This window comes from Tachyglossus aculeatus, chromosome 4, assembly GCF_015852505.1.
Source record: "Tachyglossus aculeatus isolate mTacAcu1 chromosome 4, mTacAcu1.pri, whole genome shotgun sequence".
Lineage (NCBI taxonomy): Eukaryota > Metazoa > Chordata > Mammalia > Monotremata > Tachyglossidae > Tachyglossus > Tachyglossus aculeatus.
The window spans coordinates 42,674,045-42,693,245 of NC_052069.1; the positions used below are offsets into that span (position 1 = coordinate 42,674,045).

Here is a 19,201-nt window from a genome sequence, read left to right on the forward strand (position 1 = left end):
GAGTCTGTCGTCCTGAGACTTCAGAATGGAGAACCTACCTGAAGAAATGTACCTTAGTGCCGGTGATTTGTTCAGTGAATGAGCAAGTGGAGCGTATTGCAAACTATACATGGAGGTCTTATAAGAGCCAAACCTTTGTTATAACATGTTCCCAAATGTGGCTTGGTAATTAGAGTGTTAAGAAAAAAAAGTTTATTTTTACTTGAATGTTTCCCGGGATTGCTCAGGTTAGTACCAGTTTTTTCTGTGGGTTTTTTTTTTTTTAATTGTTCACAGGTTAGAGATCAGGTTAAATTGGATCAAACCCTAAACATTTATTGTCATTGGACACTGGTACTCCCCAGGGTGGGTTGGGGAAAGAAAGTGAAGTTGGGACTCAAGTGATTTTGTTACTTGGCAGCATTAGGAAGAGTTTGCTGAGGGAACAAGTTGGACCAATCGCCTAAAATGATTTAGGAATTATTTGTAGGTTTTTTAAAGAAAGCGCTGATGTCTTCACACAAAAAAAACAAAAACATGAAGTGGCTGAATTTTGCTATTTCTATCGAAGACTATTTAGTCTGTCACTGAGATCAGCAGGATTTTGGTGATAAACAACAAAAAAAAAATCCACCTTTCTCCATGCCAACCAAGGGTGAAGATTACTGTTCTAACGTTTTGCTCTGGCAGTTGAGGCTAGATGCCCTGGATGAGGGGATTTTTTTTTTACATTTGAACAGTTGTCTTCCTTTTTGGTTTGGGCTGAAAGTTGTGGAGATGATTGCACTTCATGTATTTTGAAGATCATGCGCTCAAAAAAATGTCTGTCTTGCAGTCGCCGTTTCCCGGTGATGACGAAGAGGAGGTTTTTGACAGTATTGTAAACGATGAAGTAAGGTATCCACGGTTCTTGTCCACAGAAGCCATCTCCATAATGAGAAGGGTAAGAGGGAAAATTTCATGCGATAATATTTCAGTTTTCTTTTAAGTGATCTTAGCAAAGGGCCCTTGGCCTTCAATTAGCTTTGTCTGGTATGGTATGGTATACAGCGTGAGTGATCCAGCCACTCATATATCAATCAGTGGTATTTATTGAGGGCTTATTGTTGTGCTGAGCACTGTACTAAGTACTTGGAAGAGTATAATACAGTAGAGTTGGTAGACATGTTCCCTATCCACAATGAGTTTATAATCTAGAGCTCTGTGTATGCATATATCATCTTCATTATCAGTGGTATTTATGGGGCGCTTACTGTGTGCCAAGCACTGAACTAAGCGCTTGAAGAGTACAGTACAACAAAGTTGGCAGACACATTCCCTGCCCACAATGAGCTGTACCTTTAATTTAAAGGTAAAGGATTCTAGGAGTTGAAAGGGGGATTGTCACAATTTATCTTGGTCAGTTGCCAGTTCAGGAAAAACATAAGGAATTAACCCCTAGATAGGCAAACTCTGAAACTGTTTTTTTTACCTTGGAGATATGCCTAGCCATAACTCCAAGAAGGAATTTTAACAGGCTTGTTTTCTGGGAGATTTTTGCTGTGCAAAAAAAGGGCCTTTGGCATTAGAGGCCTTTAAAAAGGAAGAGGAGAGGGAAAAAGTCGCTCTGAGAATATCCCCAGCGAGGTGGAATTGCCTGCATATAATTATTACGACTTTGTTGTCTTTAGTTATTGCGGCGAAATCCAGAGCGGCGCCTGGGAGCTGCTGAGAAAGATGCCGAGGATGTGAAGAAGCATCCGTTTTTCCGAGTGAGTATGAAGCGGAATAATAACACCATTTGTTAAGTGTACATACTCTGTGCCAAGCACCATATGAGGTGCTGGGATAGAGAGGTGGTAACCAGACGTGCTTACATTATCAATCAATCAATCAATCAGTTGTATTTATTGAGCGCTTACTGTGTGCAGAGCACTGTACTAAGCGCTTGGGAAGTACAAGTTGGCAACACATAGAGACAGTCCCTACCCAACAGTGGGCTCACAGTCTAAAAGGGGGAGACAGAGAACGAAACCAAACATACTAACAAAATAAAATAATAATTTTATTATTATTATTTATTATTATTATTTAAAATAAAATAAAAATTCCCCATTTTACAGAGGAGGAAACTGAGGCAAGCAACTTGCCCAAGGTCTTACAGCAGGGAAGTGGTGGAGCTGGGATTAAAACCCAGGCCCCCTGACTCCCAGTCACATTAATCAGTGGTTTTTGAGCACTTACTGTGGGCAGAGCACTGAACTAAGCGCTTGGGAGAATACAACAGACTTAGTAGACACATCGTGGCTCAATGGAAAGAGCCCGGGCTTGGGAGTCAGAGGTCATGGGTTCAAATCCCGGCTCCGCCAGTTGTCAGCTGTGTGACCTTGGGCAAGTCACTTCACTTCTCTGGGCCTCAGTTCCCTCGTCTGTAAAATGGGTATGAAGACTGTGAGCCCCCCGTGGGACAAACTGATCACCTTGTATCCTCCCCAGCGCTTAGAACAGTGCTTTGCACATAGTAAGCGCTTAACAAATGCCATCAGTATTATTATTCCCTGCCCAAAATAAGCTTACAGTCAAGAGGGAGGGACCAACCTTAAAATAGATTACAGATAAATACCATAAGTGCTTTGGGATTGAAGGTGAGATGACTCTAAGTGCCTAAAAGGGTTACAGATCCAAGTGCTCCGGTGAAACAGGAGAGAGAGGGACGAGGGGAAATGAGTGAGAGAAATGAGTCAAGGAAGACCTCATTCATTCATCATTCAATCGTATTTATTGAGCGCTTACTGTGTGCAGAGCACTGTACTAAGCGCTTGGGAAGTACAAGTTGGCAACATCTAGAGACGGTCCCTACCCAACAGCGGGCTCACAGTCTAGAAGGGGGAGACAGAGAACAAAACAAAACATATTAACAAAATAAAATAAATAGAATAAATAGGTACAAATAAAATAGAGTAATAAATACGTACAAACATATACATATATACAGGTGCTGTGGGGAGGGGAAGGAGATGTTAAGAGGGTCATTCATTCATTCAATTGTATTGAGTGCTTACTGTGTGCAGAGCACTGTACTAAGTGCTTGGGAAGTACAAGTTGGCAACATATAGAGCAGGTCCCTACCCGACAGCAGGCTCACAGTCTAGAAGGGGGAGACAGAGAACAAAACAAAACGTATTAACAAAATAAAATAAATAGAATAAATATGTACAAATAAAATAGAGTAATAAATATGTACAAACATATATACATATATACAGGTGCTGTGGGGAGGGGATAAGAGATGTTAAGAGGGTCATTCATTCATTCAATCGTATTTATTGAGCACTTACTGTGTGCAGAGCACTGGACTAAGCGCTTGGGAAGTACAAGTTGGCAACATATAGAGACGGTCCCTACCCAACAGTGGGCTCAAAGTCTAGAAGGGGGAGACAGAGAACAAAACCAAACATATTAACAAAATAAAATAAATAGAATAAATATGTACAAATAAAATAGAGTAATAAATACATACAAACATATATACATATATACAGTTGCTGTGCGGAGGGGAAGGAGATGTTAAGAGGGTCATTCATTCATTCGATTGTATTTATTGAGCGCTTACTGTGTGCAGAGCAGTGTACTAAGCGCTTGGGAAGTACAAGTTGGCAACATATAGAGACGGTCCCTACCCGACAGCGGGCTCACTGTCTAGAGGGGGGAGACAGACAACAAAACATGTGGACAGGTGTCAAGTCATCAGAATAAATAGAAGTAAAGCAAGATACACAAGAGGTTGGCAGCGAGAGGCAAGATCAGGGTGCAGGGAGTAGGTTGGTGTTAAGAGGAGCGAACCGAGGGAGCTGGGTTGGTTGTAGAAAATCAGCGAGGAAACGTAAGAGGGAGGCAGCTGACTGAAATACTTAAAAGCCACAGGTTAGGAGTTTTTATTCGATGCCAGGTGGAGGGGCAACCACTGGAGGTTCTTGAATGGGGAGACGTGGACCGAATGTTTTTTTAGAAAAACGATCCCGGCCGCGGAATAAAATCCGGATCAGTGTGGGGAGAGACAAGAGGCAGGGAGGTCCATGAGAAGGCTGATGCAGTAGTCAAGATAGGAAAGAATGATTGCTTGGAGTAATAATAATAATAATGATAGCATTTATTAAGCGCTTACTATGTGCAAAGCACTGTTCCAAGCGCTGGAGAGGTTACAAGGTGATGAGGTTGTCCCCCCGGGGGCTCACAGTCTTCATCCCCATTTTACAGATGAGGGAACTGAGGCCCATTCATTCATTCATTCAATCGTATTTATTGAGCACTTACTGTGTGCAGAGCACTGTACTAAGCGCTTGGGAAGTACAAGTTGGCAACATATAGAGACGGCCCCTACCCAACAGTGGGCTCACAGTCTAGGGAGCTCACCTCCTCCAGGAGGCCTTCCCAGACTGAGCCCCTTCCTTCCTCTCCCCCTCGTCCCCCTCTCCATCCCCCCCATCTTACCTCCTTCCCTTCCCCACAGCACCTGTATATATGTGTATGTGTTTGTACATATTTATTACTCTATTTATTTTACTTGTACATATCCTATTCATTTTATTTTGTTAGTATGTTTGGTTTTGTTCTCTGTCTCCCCCTTGTAGACTGTGAGCCCACTGTTGGGTAGGGACTGTCTCTGTATGTTCCCAACTTGTACTTCCCAAGCGCTTAGTACAGTGCTCTGCACTCAGTAAGCGCTCAATCAATACGATTGATTGATTGAAGGCCCAGAGAAGTGAAGTGACTTGCCCAAAGTCACACAGCTGACAAGTGGCGGAGCTGGGATTTGAACCCATGACCTCTGACTCCAAAGCCCGGGCTCCTTCCCCTGAGCCATGCCGTAGTTTGGATGGAAGAGGAAAGGGCAGATTTTAGTGAGGTGGTGAAGGTTGTGAGAACTGGAGGATTTGGTGACAGATAAAATATGCCCCTCTCCATCCCCCCATCTTACCTCCCTCCCTTCCCCACAGCACCTGTATATATGTATATATGTTTGTACATATTTTTTTTACTCTATTTGTTTATTTAATTTATTTGTACATATCTATTCTATTTATTTTATTTTGTTAGTATCTTTGGTTTTGTTCTCTGTCTCCCCCTTTTAGACTGTGAGCCCACTGTTGGGTAGGGACTGTCCTTATATGTTGCCAATTTGTACTTCCCAAGCGCTTAGTACAGTGCTCTGCACATAGTAAGCGCTCAATAAATACGACCGATGATGAAATACGTGGGCGGATAGATCAGTGGGGATCACGCCAAGGTTACAACCTGTGCTTTTTTCCACTGGGTCAGGCTGCTTCTCAGACTGTAGTGTGAAACCGTTACCAAGTAGCCATTGGAAACTAATTCATTCATTCATTCAATCGTACTTATTGAGCGCTTACTGTGTGCAGAGCACTGTACTAAGCGCTTGGGAAGTACAAGTTGGCAACATACAGAGACGGTCCCTACCCGACAGTGGGCTCACAGTCTAGAAGGGGGAAGACAGAGAACAAAACATGTGGACGGGTGTCTATCCGTCAGCGTGGCTTTTATTAAGCACTAGCCGGGTGTCAGGCGCTGATCGCTTTTCATTGTGTAACGCAGTTAATCGATTGGAGCGCTCTGATGGCCAAGAAACTGAAGCCGCCGTTTGTCCCCACCATCAGAGGACGAGAAGACGTCAGTAATTTTGACGACGAATTTACCTCAGAAGCGCCTATTCTGACTCCGCCCCGGGAACCAAGGATACTTTCAGAAGAGGAGCAAGAAATGTTCACGGATTTTGACTACATTGCTGACTGGTGTTGAAGAAGACACTGTGAAAACACAGCAGCTTGACTTAGAGAAAAAAAACAAACAAACACCTCCTTGAAAAGAGTAGCAACCCTTCGATTGCTCTCTGTGCCACCGGTAGCTTCCGATTTCATTATTAACCGCGTGAAGATTTGACTCTCTTCGAAGAGTGGCATCTTGGCTATCTGTCCACTTTTAATCTGAGCACTGGAAACAGTTTTACGGCGTTTGACCTGAGTTTTTAAACAGAGGCCGTTTGAAGCTCTTTTTCACACACACGGACACGTCTGGATCGATACTGCCTTGCTTTTCATTCTTCTGCAGCGGATAAACTGTGGCAGATTCGGAAGCGGAAGAAAGGCCAGATTTCAGCTTCAAAGAACAAAAAACAGTTAACTTCACACAGCCGTGGCTTGGGATGCTATTGAAATTCATCACATGATTTTATCTGAATCAGGCAAAATGCTGTCATTTGGGGGAAAAAAAAATTATTGTAATGTCCCAGAAAGGGTAGTTTTGCTGTTTATGCACATCTGGGTCTTGAGTTCTAAAGTAACTGAATGAATCAATGCCTTCTTTTGTAAAATTTTCTACGATATTTATTAGGAGGAAATATTTTTCAATGCCTTAACTTCAGTAACCACGTAAGTGCTTCCACAAGAATGTAGACAGGTTCTGAAAGCATACCAAGCTACTTGCCAAACAGTGTTTGCGGAGCCCCGAAGCAAACAAAATGGGAAAAAAACAAACCAACCAGCATTTATTTAAAAAGGAGAGGATGACTGCTTAAGAGTTGGCCTGAACCAAGATACTGTGTGTTGATTGTTGTATGCATTCCCAAAGCCTCTTCTACTCTCGTATGTTTTTCAAACTCGTGCTTTTTTTCCAAAAATCCAGAGACCCGGTCACCGTTTTGCAAAAAAAGAAGAAAAGAAAAAAAAGGAAGAAAGGAAAAAGAAGAGAAAACACCAAAAAAAGTGCTAATAACCTGTTTCATCCTGAATCTGCTGTAAAAGATAACCGTATCATCCTTAAATCATCGGGATCGTTGGGGTACACATGCTGTGAACGTGTATACACGTTGTATTCTAAGTTCCAGGCTTGTTATATTTAATTTTACCACTTCATCACCCTTGCACGGTGGCCAAGCAGACACCTCAGCGTCGAAGTGAGAAGAGCCCGTGTAGACATCTCAGGCCGCTGGATCCAGGATTTATATTGGCAGATACCGAGGGTAAAAAAAAAAAAAAAAAAAAAAAAAAAAAAAAAAAAAAAAAGCAATATGTCAGGATAGAATGTAAAAATATTTTTGATAAAACATTGTATATTTTATAAACCTCTATTATAACACTAAAAATCTGTACCTCAAAAGTCTCCAAAAATGGTTTGATCATATAGTTTTACAACTCCTTAAGGAGCCGTTCCCGGCCCTTGTAACGCTACTACAGGAAAGTCCCTTGTTGCCAACTAACACTTTCCTCTTGCCTACAGTTTGTTTTTTTTTTTCCTCTCAGTCCATGACTTCACTGTTTTTCCTTAGTTCAGTAAAAACATCCGCCATCCTGTGCTTAGCCCGGTAAGGTCACCGTACCTCCTTGAATAGGAAGTTGTTGGCTTAAGCATCTTAAATTAATCACACAGTCGGAGCGAGAAAGCTCCTCTCCTTTATTCCACTCTTGTTCGGCAAAATGGAAAAAAAAAATGAAAGCTCACTGATTATTATCCAAGAGGTAGAAGCCGCATTCCACTTTCTAAATTCCTCCTCTTCCCCCGTCAACGACTAGTTCAGTTGGGAGACGTCGGGCAGGGGAAATCCACCTTAACCTCCAAACCGTTCTCGGTGTCGTGACGGCCACCCAAATCCTTGGGAAAGCAGGGTGTTGTTTAGTTTATCGCCTAATTTAAAACCACGTCTGGTTAAATGGGCCTTTTTTATAAATGAATTTGAAGGTGCAGATTGGCTTCCTTAGCAGGGAACCTAGCTTCGTACCGTGGCTTTACGTATGGACCTTAGAACACCTGGAATTGAAACGGTGTTACGCGTTAAAAAAACACTACTTTTGTGTCCGCGCCCCCACCGAGTCTCCCCAAAATCACATAGAAAGCAGTGTCTGAAGAGGAGCTTTTTTAGCATTAAAAACTGACTTAGCCTTTTTGTAACTACATTTGTACAGAGATTTTTTTTTTTTTAAATTGAAGTAAATCACTAAAAAAAAAAAATTAGAGGGCAGGGTATGTTCACACAATTAAGCTGAAGAAAGCACTAATTTTCTCTGTAGTTTCTCAAAATATATTTTTAGTCAAATCGGAAACTAGATTGTAAATATATTTTGCTATACTGTATCTGTAAGTGGCTGCTCAAGCACTTTGTAAGGAAATTTAGAAGATTTTTTTAGAATGGTACCCTATGCATTAAAATGAAATGTGCCTTTAACAATGTCATTCTTGAAAAAAAAAACGAAGACCCGAATGTGTTGCAGTCATTCATATCACAAGTGCACAAATTAAAGTTTAAATAGATGGTAATTTTTAACTCTCGTTCTAATTTTGATTTCCTTTTAGAGATGTCCCGTGGTGATTTGAAATGTCAAGACCGGGATTTCGCGCCTTCCGCCCATTCTATGTTGCCAGCTTGTACTTCCCAAGCGCTTAGTACAGTGCTCTGCACACAGTAAGCGCTCAGTAAGTACGACTGAATGAATTCCCTCAGATGGTCTTTTAAGAGCGGTGCTTTGTCTTTTGTAAATGGAAAAAGAGCCTGGAGGCCCTTGAGTTAGATGTGATTATTTCTTACGCTTCTTCAAGGTGAGAGGCGACTTCTCCCCACCCCTTCAGTGCCTACTCCGTCTGGAAGCCCGATTCACTCATTCAATCGTATTTATTGAGCGCTTACTGTGTGCAGAGCACTGTACTAAGCGCTTGGGAAGTCCAAGTCGGCAACATCTAGAGATGGTCCCTAACCGACAGCGGGCTCACAGTCTAGAAGGGGGAGATGGACAACAAAACGCTGGACAGGTGTCAAGTCATCAGAATAAATAGAAATAAAGCTAGATGCGCATCATTAACAGAATAAACGGAATAGTAAATACGTCCAGTGCTCTTCGGATTCCCAGGCCTGGGCTCTATCCACGAGGCCACGCTCCTTGGGCTCTAACAGGGCAGTCTCGCCTCTTAATAATCTCACCTCTCTCCTTGTACAATCAATCAATCGTATTTATTGAGCGCTTACTGTGTGCAGAGCACTGGACTAAGCGCTTGGGAAGTCCAAGTTGGCAACATCTAGAGACGGTCCCTACCCAACAGTGGGCTCACAGTCTGAAAGGGGGAGACAGAGAACAATACCAAGCATACTAACAAAATAAAATAAATAGAATAGATATGGACAAGTAAAATAGAGTAATAAATATGTACAAACATATATACAGGTGCTGTGGGGAAGGGAAGGAGGTAAGATGGGATGGAGAGGGGGACGGGGAGGGGGCTAAGCGCTTGGGAAGTACAAGTCGGTAACATACAGAGAGGTATGTAGAGAGGTATCTCTCAGCACTTTAGTACAGCGCCTGAACTAATACCCTTACCAAAAATTACTCTTTGGACTCTCCAAAAGCATCAGAGCTTCGTTTGGAGGGGAACTCGTCTTCGGGTTTCCGTAGACTCAATAGCCCCTTCTTTCATCCATGTCAGTGAGCTCTAGGAATCCTAACAATGAGTAGCCCTGCTCTCACTGTTTATTCATTCCATTGTATTTATTGAGTGCTTACTGTGTGCAGAGCACTGTACTAAACGCTTGGGAAGTACAAGTTGGTAACATATAGAGCCCGCTGTTGGGTAGGGACCATCTCTGTATGTTGCCAACTTGTACTTCCCAAGCGCTTAGTCCAGTGCTCTGCACACAGTAAGCGCTCAAGAAATATGATTGAATGAATGAATATAGAGACGGTCCCTACCCAATAGCGGGCTCACAGTCTAGAAGACTGTTTATAATAGGGAGAGGACTGGGGAGAGCACTCTTCCTCCCTTCAAGGCCCTACTGAGAGCTCACCTCCTCCAGGAGGCCTTCCCAGACTGAGCCCCTTCCTTCCTCTCCCCCTCGCCCCCCTCTCCATCCCCCATCTTACCTCCTTCCCTTCCCCACAGCACCTGTATATATGTATCTATGTTTGTACATATTTATTACCCTATTTATTTTACTTGTACATATCTATTCTATTTATTTTATTTTGTTAGTATGTTTGGTTTTGTTCTCTGTCTCCCCCTTTTAGGCTGTGAGCCCACTGTTGGGTAGGGACCGTCTCTATATGTTGCCAACTTGTACTTCCCAAGCGCTTAGTACAGTGCTGTGCACACAGTAAGCGCTCAATAAATACGATTGGTGATGATGATGTTTGTTCCGCTTTGCCGGAAGAAAGTTAGAGAAAGTTAAAAGACCTCTCTTCCATTGAGAGAGGTTCCAGAAGAAGTGGGGCAGCCTCCTCTTGGGGGGAGAAAAGAAATCCGTTTTCTCTCCAGAAGCAGTCTCGTCCCCGATTGTCTGCCCCCGGCCCTCCTAACAGGACAGGGCCAGCAGAAGGACTCTGTGATGCCAGAGTTGACTAATAATAACAATAATGATGGTATTTGTTAAGCGCTTACTATGTGCAAAGCGCTGGGGGGGATACAAGGTGATCAGATTGTCCCACGTGGGGCTCACAGTCTTCATCCCCATTTTACAGATTAGGTCACTGAGGCACAGAGAAGTGAAGTGATTTGCCCAAAATCACACAGCTCATAAGTGGCAGAGGCGGGATTAGAACCCACGACCTCTGACTCCCAAGCTCGGGCTCTTTGCACTAAGCCACACTGCTTCTCTCTCCACCTCCAGTACTGCCCAAACTCCTCCAGCATTCTGCTCCTTCCTTGCTAGTTCCTCTCCCTAGTAGTAGTTGCAGTGGTGGTATTTAAGCTACTACTATAATAATAATAATAATGATGATGGCATTTATTAAGCACTTACTATGTTCAGAGCACTGTCCTAAGCGCTGGGGAGGATACAAGGTGATCAGGTTGTCCCACGGGGGGCTCACAGTCTTCATCCCCATTTTCCAGATGAGGTCACTGAGGCCCAGAGAAGTGAAGTGACTTGCCCAGCGTCACACAGCTGACAATTGGCGGAGCCGGGATTTGAACCCATGACCTCTGACTCCAAAGCCCGGGCTCTTTCCGCTGAGCCACGCTGCTTCTCTGTGCTAAGCACTCTACTAAGTGCTGGAGTAGATACAAGCAAAGTAGATGGGACACAGTGCCCGTCTCACACGGGGATCATAGGGTAAGGAGGAAGGAGGACAGGAATTGTAATAATAACGGCATTTATTAAGCACTTACTATGTGCAAGCACTGTTCTAAGCACTGGGTGATAATAATAATGGCATTAAGTGCTTGCTATGTGCAACGCACTGTTCTAAGTGCTGGGGGGGGGGGGGGATACAAGGTGATCAGGTTGTCCCACGTCTTAATCCCCCATTTTACAGATGAGGGAACTGAGGCCCAGAGAAGTGAAGTGACTTGCCCAAAGTCACACAGCTGACAATTGGCGGAGCTGGGATTTGAACCCATGACCTCTGACTCCAAAGCCCGGGCTCTTTCCACTGAGCCACGCCGCTTCTCTGTGCTAAGCACTCTACTAAGTGCTGGAGTAGATACAAGCAAAGTAGATTGGACACAGTGCCCGTCTCACACGGGGCTCATAGGGTATGGAGGAGGGAGGACAGGAATTGTAATAATAATGATGGCATTTATTAAGTGCTTACTATGTGCAAAGCACTGTTCTAAGCGCTGAGTGATAATAATAATAATGACATTTATTAAGTGCTTACTATGTGCAACACACTGTTCTAAGTGCTGGGGGGATACAAGTCTTTTAGACTGTGAGCCCACTGTTGGGTAGGGACTGTCTCTATGTATTGCCAACTTGTACATCCCAAGCGCTTAGTACAGTGCTCTGCACACAGTAAGCGCTCAATAAATACGATTGATGATGAAGGTGATGGGGTTGTCCCACAGGGGGCTCACAGTCTTCATCCCCATTTTTCAGATGAGGTCACTGAGGCCCAGAGAAGTGAAGTGACTTGCCCAGAGTCACACAGCTGACCAGTGGCAGAGCCAGAATTCGAACCCATGACCTCTGACTCCAAAGTCTGTGCTCTTTCCACTGAGCCACGCCGCTTCTCTGTGCTAAGCACTCTACTAAGTGCTGGAGTAGGTACAAGCAAAGTAGATCGGACACAGTGCCTGTCTCACACGGGGCTCACAGGGCAAGGAGGAGGGAGACTTTTAGACCGTGAGCCCACTGTTGGGTAGGGACTGTCTCTATATGTTGCCAATTTGTACTACCCAAGCGCTTAGTACAGTGCTCTGCACATAGTAAGCGCTCAATAAATACGATTGATGATGATGATGATGTAGGAGGACAGGAATTGTAATAATATTAATAATGGCATTTATCAAGCACTTACTATGTGCAAAGCACTGTTCTAAGCGCTGGGTGATAATAATGGCACTTATTAAGCGCTTACTACGTGCAACGCACTGTTCTAAGCACTGGGGGGGATAGAAGGTGATCGGGTTGTCCCCCAGGGGGCTCCCAGTCTTCATCCCCATTTTCCAGATGAGGTCACTGAGACCCAAAGAAGTTGAGTGACTTGCCCAACGTCACCCAGCTGACAAGCGGCAGAGCCGGGATTTGAACCCATGACCTCTTACTCCAAAGTCTGTGCTCTTTCCACTGAGCCACGCTGCTTCTCTGTGCTAAGCACTCTACTAAGTGCTGGAGTAGAAAAAAGCAAAGTAGATGGGACACAGTGCCCGGCTCACACGGGGATCATAGGGTATGGAGGAGGGAGGACAGGAATTGTAATAATAATAATGGCACTTATTAAGCGCTTACTATGTGCAAAGCACTGTTCTAAGTGCTGGGTAATAATAATAATGATGGCATTTATTAAGCGCTCACTATGTGCAACGCACTGTTCTAAGCGCTGGGGGGGATAGAAGGTGATCAGGTTGTCCCCCGGGGGGCTCCCAGTCTTCATCCCCATTTTCCAGATGGGGTCACTGAGACCCAAAGAAGTTGAGCGACTTGCCCAACGTCACCCAGCTAAGTGGCAGAGGTAGGATTCGAACCCATGACCTCTGCCTCCAAAGTCTGTGCTCTTTCCACTGAACCAGGCTGCTCCTGGGTACGTTGCACGTGCTTGGGAAAAGACCCGGAGAAGGTTAAAATCAGCCGCAGTTTCAAGGTTGGGGGGATGGAAATTCGAGGGCGATAGCAGCAGGCAACTGGGCGACCGTTTCATAATCCTGTTAAATGCCGGACGAGTCCTGCTTCCCCCCTGAAGCGAAGCCTGAGTGCAAGGAATTAATAACAAGATGCAAAAGAGAGCTCACCGGGGAAACTGAGGCCTACCTCATGGCCCAAGAGTCAGCTCCTCCGGAGGGGTGTCCAACCGGAGAATCGCTAGCCTGCGGGAAGCAGCGCGGCTCGGCGGAAAGAGCCCGGGCTTTGGAGTCAGAGGTCATGGGTTCGAGTCCTGGCTCCGCCACTTCTCAGCTGGGTGACTTGGGGCAAGTCGCTTCCCTTCTCTGGGCCTCAGTTCCCTCATCTGGAAAATGGGGATGAAGACTGTGAGCCCCACGTGGGACAACCTGATCATCTTGTAAACTGCCCAGCGCTTAGAACGGTGATTTGCACATAGTAAGCGTTTAATAAATGCCATCATAGAGAAGCAGCGTGGCTCAGTGCTAAGAGCCTGGGCTTGGGAGTCAGAGGTCATGGGTTCTAATCCCGCCTCCGCCACTGGACAGCTGGGTGACTTTGGGCAAGTCACTTCACTTCTCTGGGCCTCAGTTCCCTCATCTGGAAAATGGGGATGAAGACTGGGAGCCCCCCGTGGGACAACCTGATCATCTTGTAAACTCCCCAGCGCTTAGAACAGTGCCTTGCACATAGTAAGCGCTTAATAAATGCCATTATTATTATTATTGTAAACTCCCCAGCGCTTAGAACAGTGATTTGCACATAGTAAGCGTTTAATAAATGCTATCATAGAGAAACAGCGTGGCTCAGTGTTAAGAGCCTGGGCTCGGGAGTCAGAGGTCGTGGGTTCTAATCCCGCCTCCGCCACTGGACAGCTGCGTGACTTTGGGCAAGTCACTTCACTTCTCCGGGCCTCAGTTATCACATCTGTAAACTGGGGATTGACTGTGACCTGATCCCCTTGTATTCATTCATTCATTCATTCAATCGTATTTATTGAGCGCTTACTGTGTGCAGAGCACTGTACTAAGCGCTGGGGAAGTACAAGTTGGCAACAGGTAGAGACGGTCCCTACCCAACAACTGGCTCACAGTCTAGAAGGGGGAAAAAGACAACAAAACAAAACATCTGGACAGGTGTCAAGTCGTCAGAACATATAGAATTAAAGCTCGATGCACATCATTAACAAAATAAATAGAATAGTAAATATGCACAAGTAAAACCAAATCTCACCCTATTTACTCAAAGGCAATTGTTATAAACTTAAAAAAAAAAATTAAGACCGTATACTCCCATCACCGTTATTTGGACTCTCCAAATAACTCTCTTGTATCCTCCCCAGCGCTTAGAACAGTGCTTTGCACATAGTAAGCGCTTAACAGAAGCAGCGTGGCTCAGTGGAAAGAGCCCGGGCTTTGGAGTCAGGGGTCAGGGGTTCAAATCCCAGCTCCGCCACTTGTCAACTGTGTGACTTTGGGCAAGTCGCTTCGCTTCTCTGTGCCTCAGTACCTCATCTGTAAAATGGGGATGAAGACCGGGAGCCCCCCGTGGGACAACCTGATCACCTTGTAACCTTCCCAGCGCTTAGAACAGTGCTTTGCACATAGTAAGCGCTTAACAAATGCCATCATTATTATTATTATATCAGTATTATTATTATTATCTGATGCCAAGGCCTGCCATTTGTCGTTTAAGGCCAAAAGGAGCCTCCGCTTTGCTTCCGGATCCGTACCCATCGTCAGTTGCCAACTTGTACTTCCCAAGCGCTTAGTACAGTGCTCTGCACACAGTAAGCGCTCAATAAATACAATTGATGATAGGCTAAGCGCAGACAGGGACGGAAGGACACAGTGACCGCTGTCACCCGGTGAGCCCAGGGACGGGGAGGAGGAGGAGAATTACAGCTACGATGAAAGCGTCGGGTCCCACAACAAACCACCCCTACCTACTTCATCAATCGTATTTATTGAGCGCTTACTATGTGCAGAGCACTGGACTAAGCGCTTGGGAAGTACAAATTGGCAACATATAGAGACAGTCCCTACCCAAAAGTGGGCCTACTTTTTAAAGACAAGCGGAGACGGTGGCGATCCTGCAGTTCCGGGGGGGAAGCCGTGTAGAAAAATCCCGGCACGCCCCTTCCCGTAACCTCGTCTCGGAAAGCTGGCCATCTTCCGTGGATACTCAACCGTGCCAGAATTCCTGCCCTCGATGGAGCTGGCAAGGGAACTGAGCTTTGGACCAGGATAGTGGTAGCCTGTAAATAACAGTGCCGTAAGGTAATAATAATAATAATAATAATTGGAATTTGTTAAGCGCTTACTATGTGCAAAGCACTGTTCTAAGCGCTGGGAAGGATACAGGGTGATCAGGTTGTCCCACGTGGGGCTCACAGTCTTCATCCCCATTTTACAGGTGAGGTCACTGAGGCCCAGAGAAGTGAAGTGACTTGCCCAGGATCACCCAGCAGACATGTGGCGGAGTCGGGATTCGAACCCATGACCTCTGACTCCGAAGCCCGAGCTCTTTCCACTGAGCCGTGCTGCTTCTCTAATATGGCTAGTATATGACTACTGTCCTTTTTTTAAATGGTATTAACTGTTTACTATTCATTCAATCGTATTTATTGAGTACTTACTGTGTGCAGAGCACGTTCACTACGCATCAGGCATCGTACTAAACGCTGGGTAGATACAAGCTAATCATTCATTATAATAATAATAACGGCATTTATTAAGCGCTTACTATGTGCAGAGCACGTTCACTACGCGGCAGGCATCGTACTAAGCACTGGGTTAGATACAAGCTAATCGTTCATTATAATAATAATAATGGCATTTATTAAGCGCTTACTATGTGCAAAGCACTGTTCTAAGCGCTGGGGAGGTTACAAGGTGATGAGGTTGTCCCACGGGGGGCTCACAGTCTTCATCTCCATTTTACAGGTGAGGGAACTAAGGCCCAGAGAAGTGAAGTGACTTGCCCAAAGTCACCCAGCTGACAAGTGGCGGAGCCGGAATTTGAACCCATGACCTCTGACTCCAAAGCCCGGGCTCTTGTCCACGGAGCCACACGGCTTCTCTGGCAAACTCATTCTTTCAATCATATTTACTGAGTGCAGAGCTCTGTACTAAGCGATTGGGAAACAAGTTGGCAACATATAGAGTGCTTAGTACAGTGCTCTGCACACAATAAGTGCTCAATAAATACGACTGAATGAATGAATACAAGCTAATCATTCATTCATTCGATCGTATTTATTGAGCGCTTACTGTGTGCAGAGCACTGTACTAAGCGCTTGGGAAGTCCAAGTTGGCAACATACAGAGACGGTCCCTACCCAACAAGGGGCTCACAGTCTAGAAGGGGGAGACAGGCAACAAAACAAAACGTGGACAGGTGTCAATAATAATAATAATAATAATAATAATAATAAGAATAATAATTGGCATTTGTTAAGCGCTTACTATGTGCAAAGCACTGTTCTAGGCGCTGGGGAGGATACAGGGTGATCAGGTTGTCCCATGTGGGGCTCACAGTCTTCGTCCCCATTTTACAGATGAGGGAACTGAGGCCCAGAGAATAATAATAATAATAATAATGATGGCTTCTATTTTGCGGATGAGGGAACAGGCACAGAGAAGGTAAGTGGCTTTCCCAAGGTCACACAGCTGATGCGGTGGAGCCGGGATTCGAACCCATGACCTCTGACTCCCAAGCCCACGCTCTTTCCACTGAGCCATGCTGCTTCTCTGGGCCTCACTTCCCTCATCTGTAAAATGGGGATGAAGACTGTGAGCCTCCCGTGGGACAACCTGATTACCCTGTATCCCCCCAGCGCTTAGAACAGTGCTTGGCACATAGTAGGCACTTAACAAATGCCATCATTATTATCATTATTATTATTACTTCACTTCTCTGGGCCTCAGTGAACTCATCTGGAAAATGGGGATTAAGAGTGTGAGCCCCCAGGTGCGATTAGGGATCGTCCTCAACTTCTTTAACTTGTATCTACCCCACAGCTTAGACTGTGAGCCCGTCTCTAGATGTTGCCGACTTGTACTTCCCAAGCGCTTAGTGCAGTGCTCTGCACACAGTAAGCGCTCAGTAAATACGACAATGAATGAATGAACTATATATAGTTGAGAAGCAGTGTGGTTCAGTGGAAAGAGCCCGGGCTTTGGAGTCAGAGGTCATGGGTTCGAATCCCGGCTCCGCCACGCGTCAGCTGGGTGACTTTGGGCAAGTCACTTCACTTCTCTGGGCCTCAGTTCCCTCATCTGTAAAATGGGGGTGAAGACTGTGAGCCCCCCGTGGGACAACTTGATCACCTTGTATGAGGATACAGGGCTTAGAACAGTGCTTTGCATATAGTAAGCGCTTAACAAATGCCATCATTATTATTATTATTATTATTATTATCATTATTATTATTATTATTAATCAGCTTGTATTCATTCATTCATTCAATCATATTTATTGAGCGCTTACTGTGTGCAGAGCACTGTACTAAGCGCTTGGGATGTACAAGTCGGCAACATATAGAGTGCTTTGCACATAGTAAGTGCTTAATAAATGCCATTATCATTATTATTATTATACAGAGACGGTCCCTACCCAATAACGGGCTCACAGTCTACAAGTCTTGTATCCACCCCATGTCTTAGCATAGTGCCTGGCACATAGGAAGCACTTAGCAAATACTATTTAAAAATAAAAAATGAAAAAAGAATGGGGCCTTTTGGAGAGAGCGAGAGCGAGAGAGAGAGAGAGAGAGAGAGAGAGAGAGAGAGAGAGAGGAAGAGGAAGTAAGCACTCAAATACGATTTGAATGAAGAGGGAGAGGGGATGAGGAAGAGGGGAAGAGGAAGAGGGAGACTCTTCCTCCAACTTTCCTCACACAGTCCTACCTTTTAAGATTCGTCATCCGTTTTGAGGAGCTGAAACGGCCTTGGTGAGTCTTTCCTTAGGCTTCTCACGAGGCGCGTGGAGAGGCAGATTCAGTCGCCATGGTGAGACAAGACCAGACGCAGAAGGGCCAAAGGAGTTGCCTGAGCGCCGGGCCCAGCCCGGGCCGGGCAGAGGGACAACGAGGAAGATGTGGGTGAGACTGGCTCGATTGTCCCCACACCCTCGGCACGGGCGGCTCCTCCGGTCTCTCCGTCTGCGGAACAACTCCTTAGGGAGGGAACCAAAGTTTCAGGAGTCGTGGGTCTTGCCAGACTGGCACGACTAAAGCCTCACTCCCCTCAAACTGGAGGTTGCACGACTGATTTCATCAGCCCTTCGAAGGCAGAACCATCCCGTCTGCGGGGTCCTGCCCAGATACAAGAAAAGACGGCCCAACAGGGAGACCATAGCTCTTGCCTCGTTCACTGGTTGCTTTCGGGCTTGGTTCTCCCGATAACAAGGCTGGGGGACTTTGGGGGCCGGGACTGTTTTACAGGGTGGCCCGGTTCCTGGCAGATCCTTCCAGGAGAAGTTTGCGGTGCAGTCAGCGCTCTCTGCCCGGGCCCGAGCCGACTCCGAGCTACTGGGGCCGACGGAGCTGGGCTTGGGGGAGACGGGGACGAGGAAACTCTCCCAGGAAGGGGCTCGACTCGAGCCCTGCCCAAGATGGGGGCTCAGGGACCAAGCGAGCCATCTACAGCGATGGGAAAGTCAAGGGGAGGACAGGGTGGGAAGGGAAGGAGTTCTGTTCTGGACGTATTAAGTTGGAGATGACAAGTGGACATCCAAGTAAAGGCAGGAGGAGATGCGAGAAAGCAGAGAGGCAAAGAGATCAGGGCTGGAAATGTAGATTTGGGAATCGTCCACGTAGAGGTGGTTGTTGAAACCAGGGGAGCGAATGAGTTCTCCAAAGGAGTGAGTGTAGATGGGAGAATAGGAGGAGATCCAGAACTGAACCTTGAGGGACACCCAGGGTTAGGGGTTGGGAGGAAGATGGGGAGTCCACGAAGGAGACTGGGAATGAGAGGCCAGAGAGATAGGAGGAGAAGCGGAAGACAGTATCAGTGAAGCCAAGGTTGGATGATGTTTCCAGAAGTGGGCGGTCCACAGCTGAGAGGTTGAGGGGGGGGTTAGGATGGAGTAGAGGCCATTGGATCTGGCAAGAAGGAGGTCATTGGTGACCTTGGAGAGGGCGGTTTCT

General features: G+C 45.7%; 1 protein-coding gene across 2 annotated transcripts in view; it reads left to right on the forward strand.

Moving 5' to 3' along the window:
- The window catches only part of PKN2 (protein kinase N2), a 163,625-nt gene extending 155,339 nt beyond the window's left edge, over positions 1 to 8,286 (forward strand). For both annotated transcript variants that reach the window (XM_038744722.1, XM_038744723.1), the window contains exons 20-22: positions 815 to 922; positions 1,650 to 1,730; positions 5,572 to 8,286. In XM_038744722.1, coding sequence (XP_038600650.1) covers positions 815 to 922; positions 1,650 to 1,730; positions 5,572 to 5,775 — 393 coding nt within the window. In that variant the 3' untranslated portion in view covers positions 5,776 to 8,286. The remainder of the gene's footprint in view (positions 1 to 814; positions 923 to 1,649; positions 1,731 to 5,571) is intronic.
- Positions 8,287 to 19,201: the final 10,915 nt, after the last annotated feature.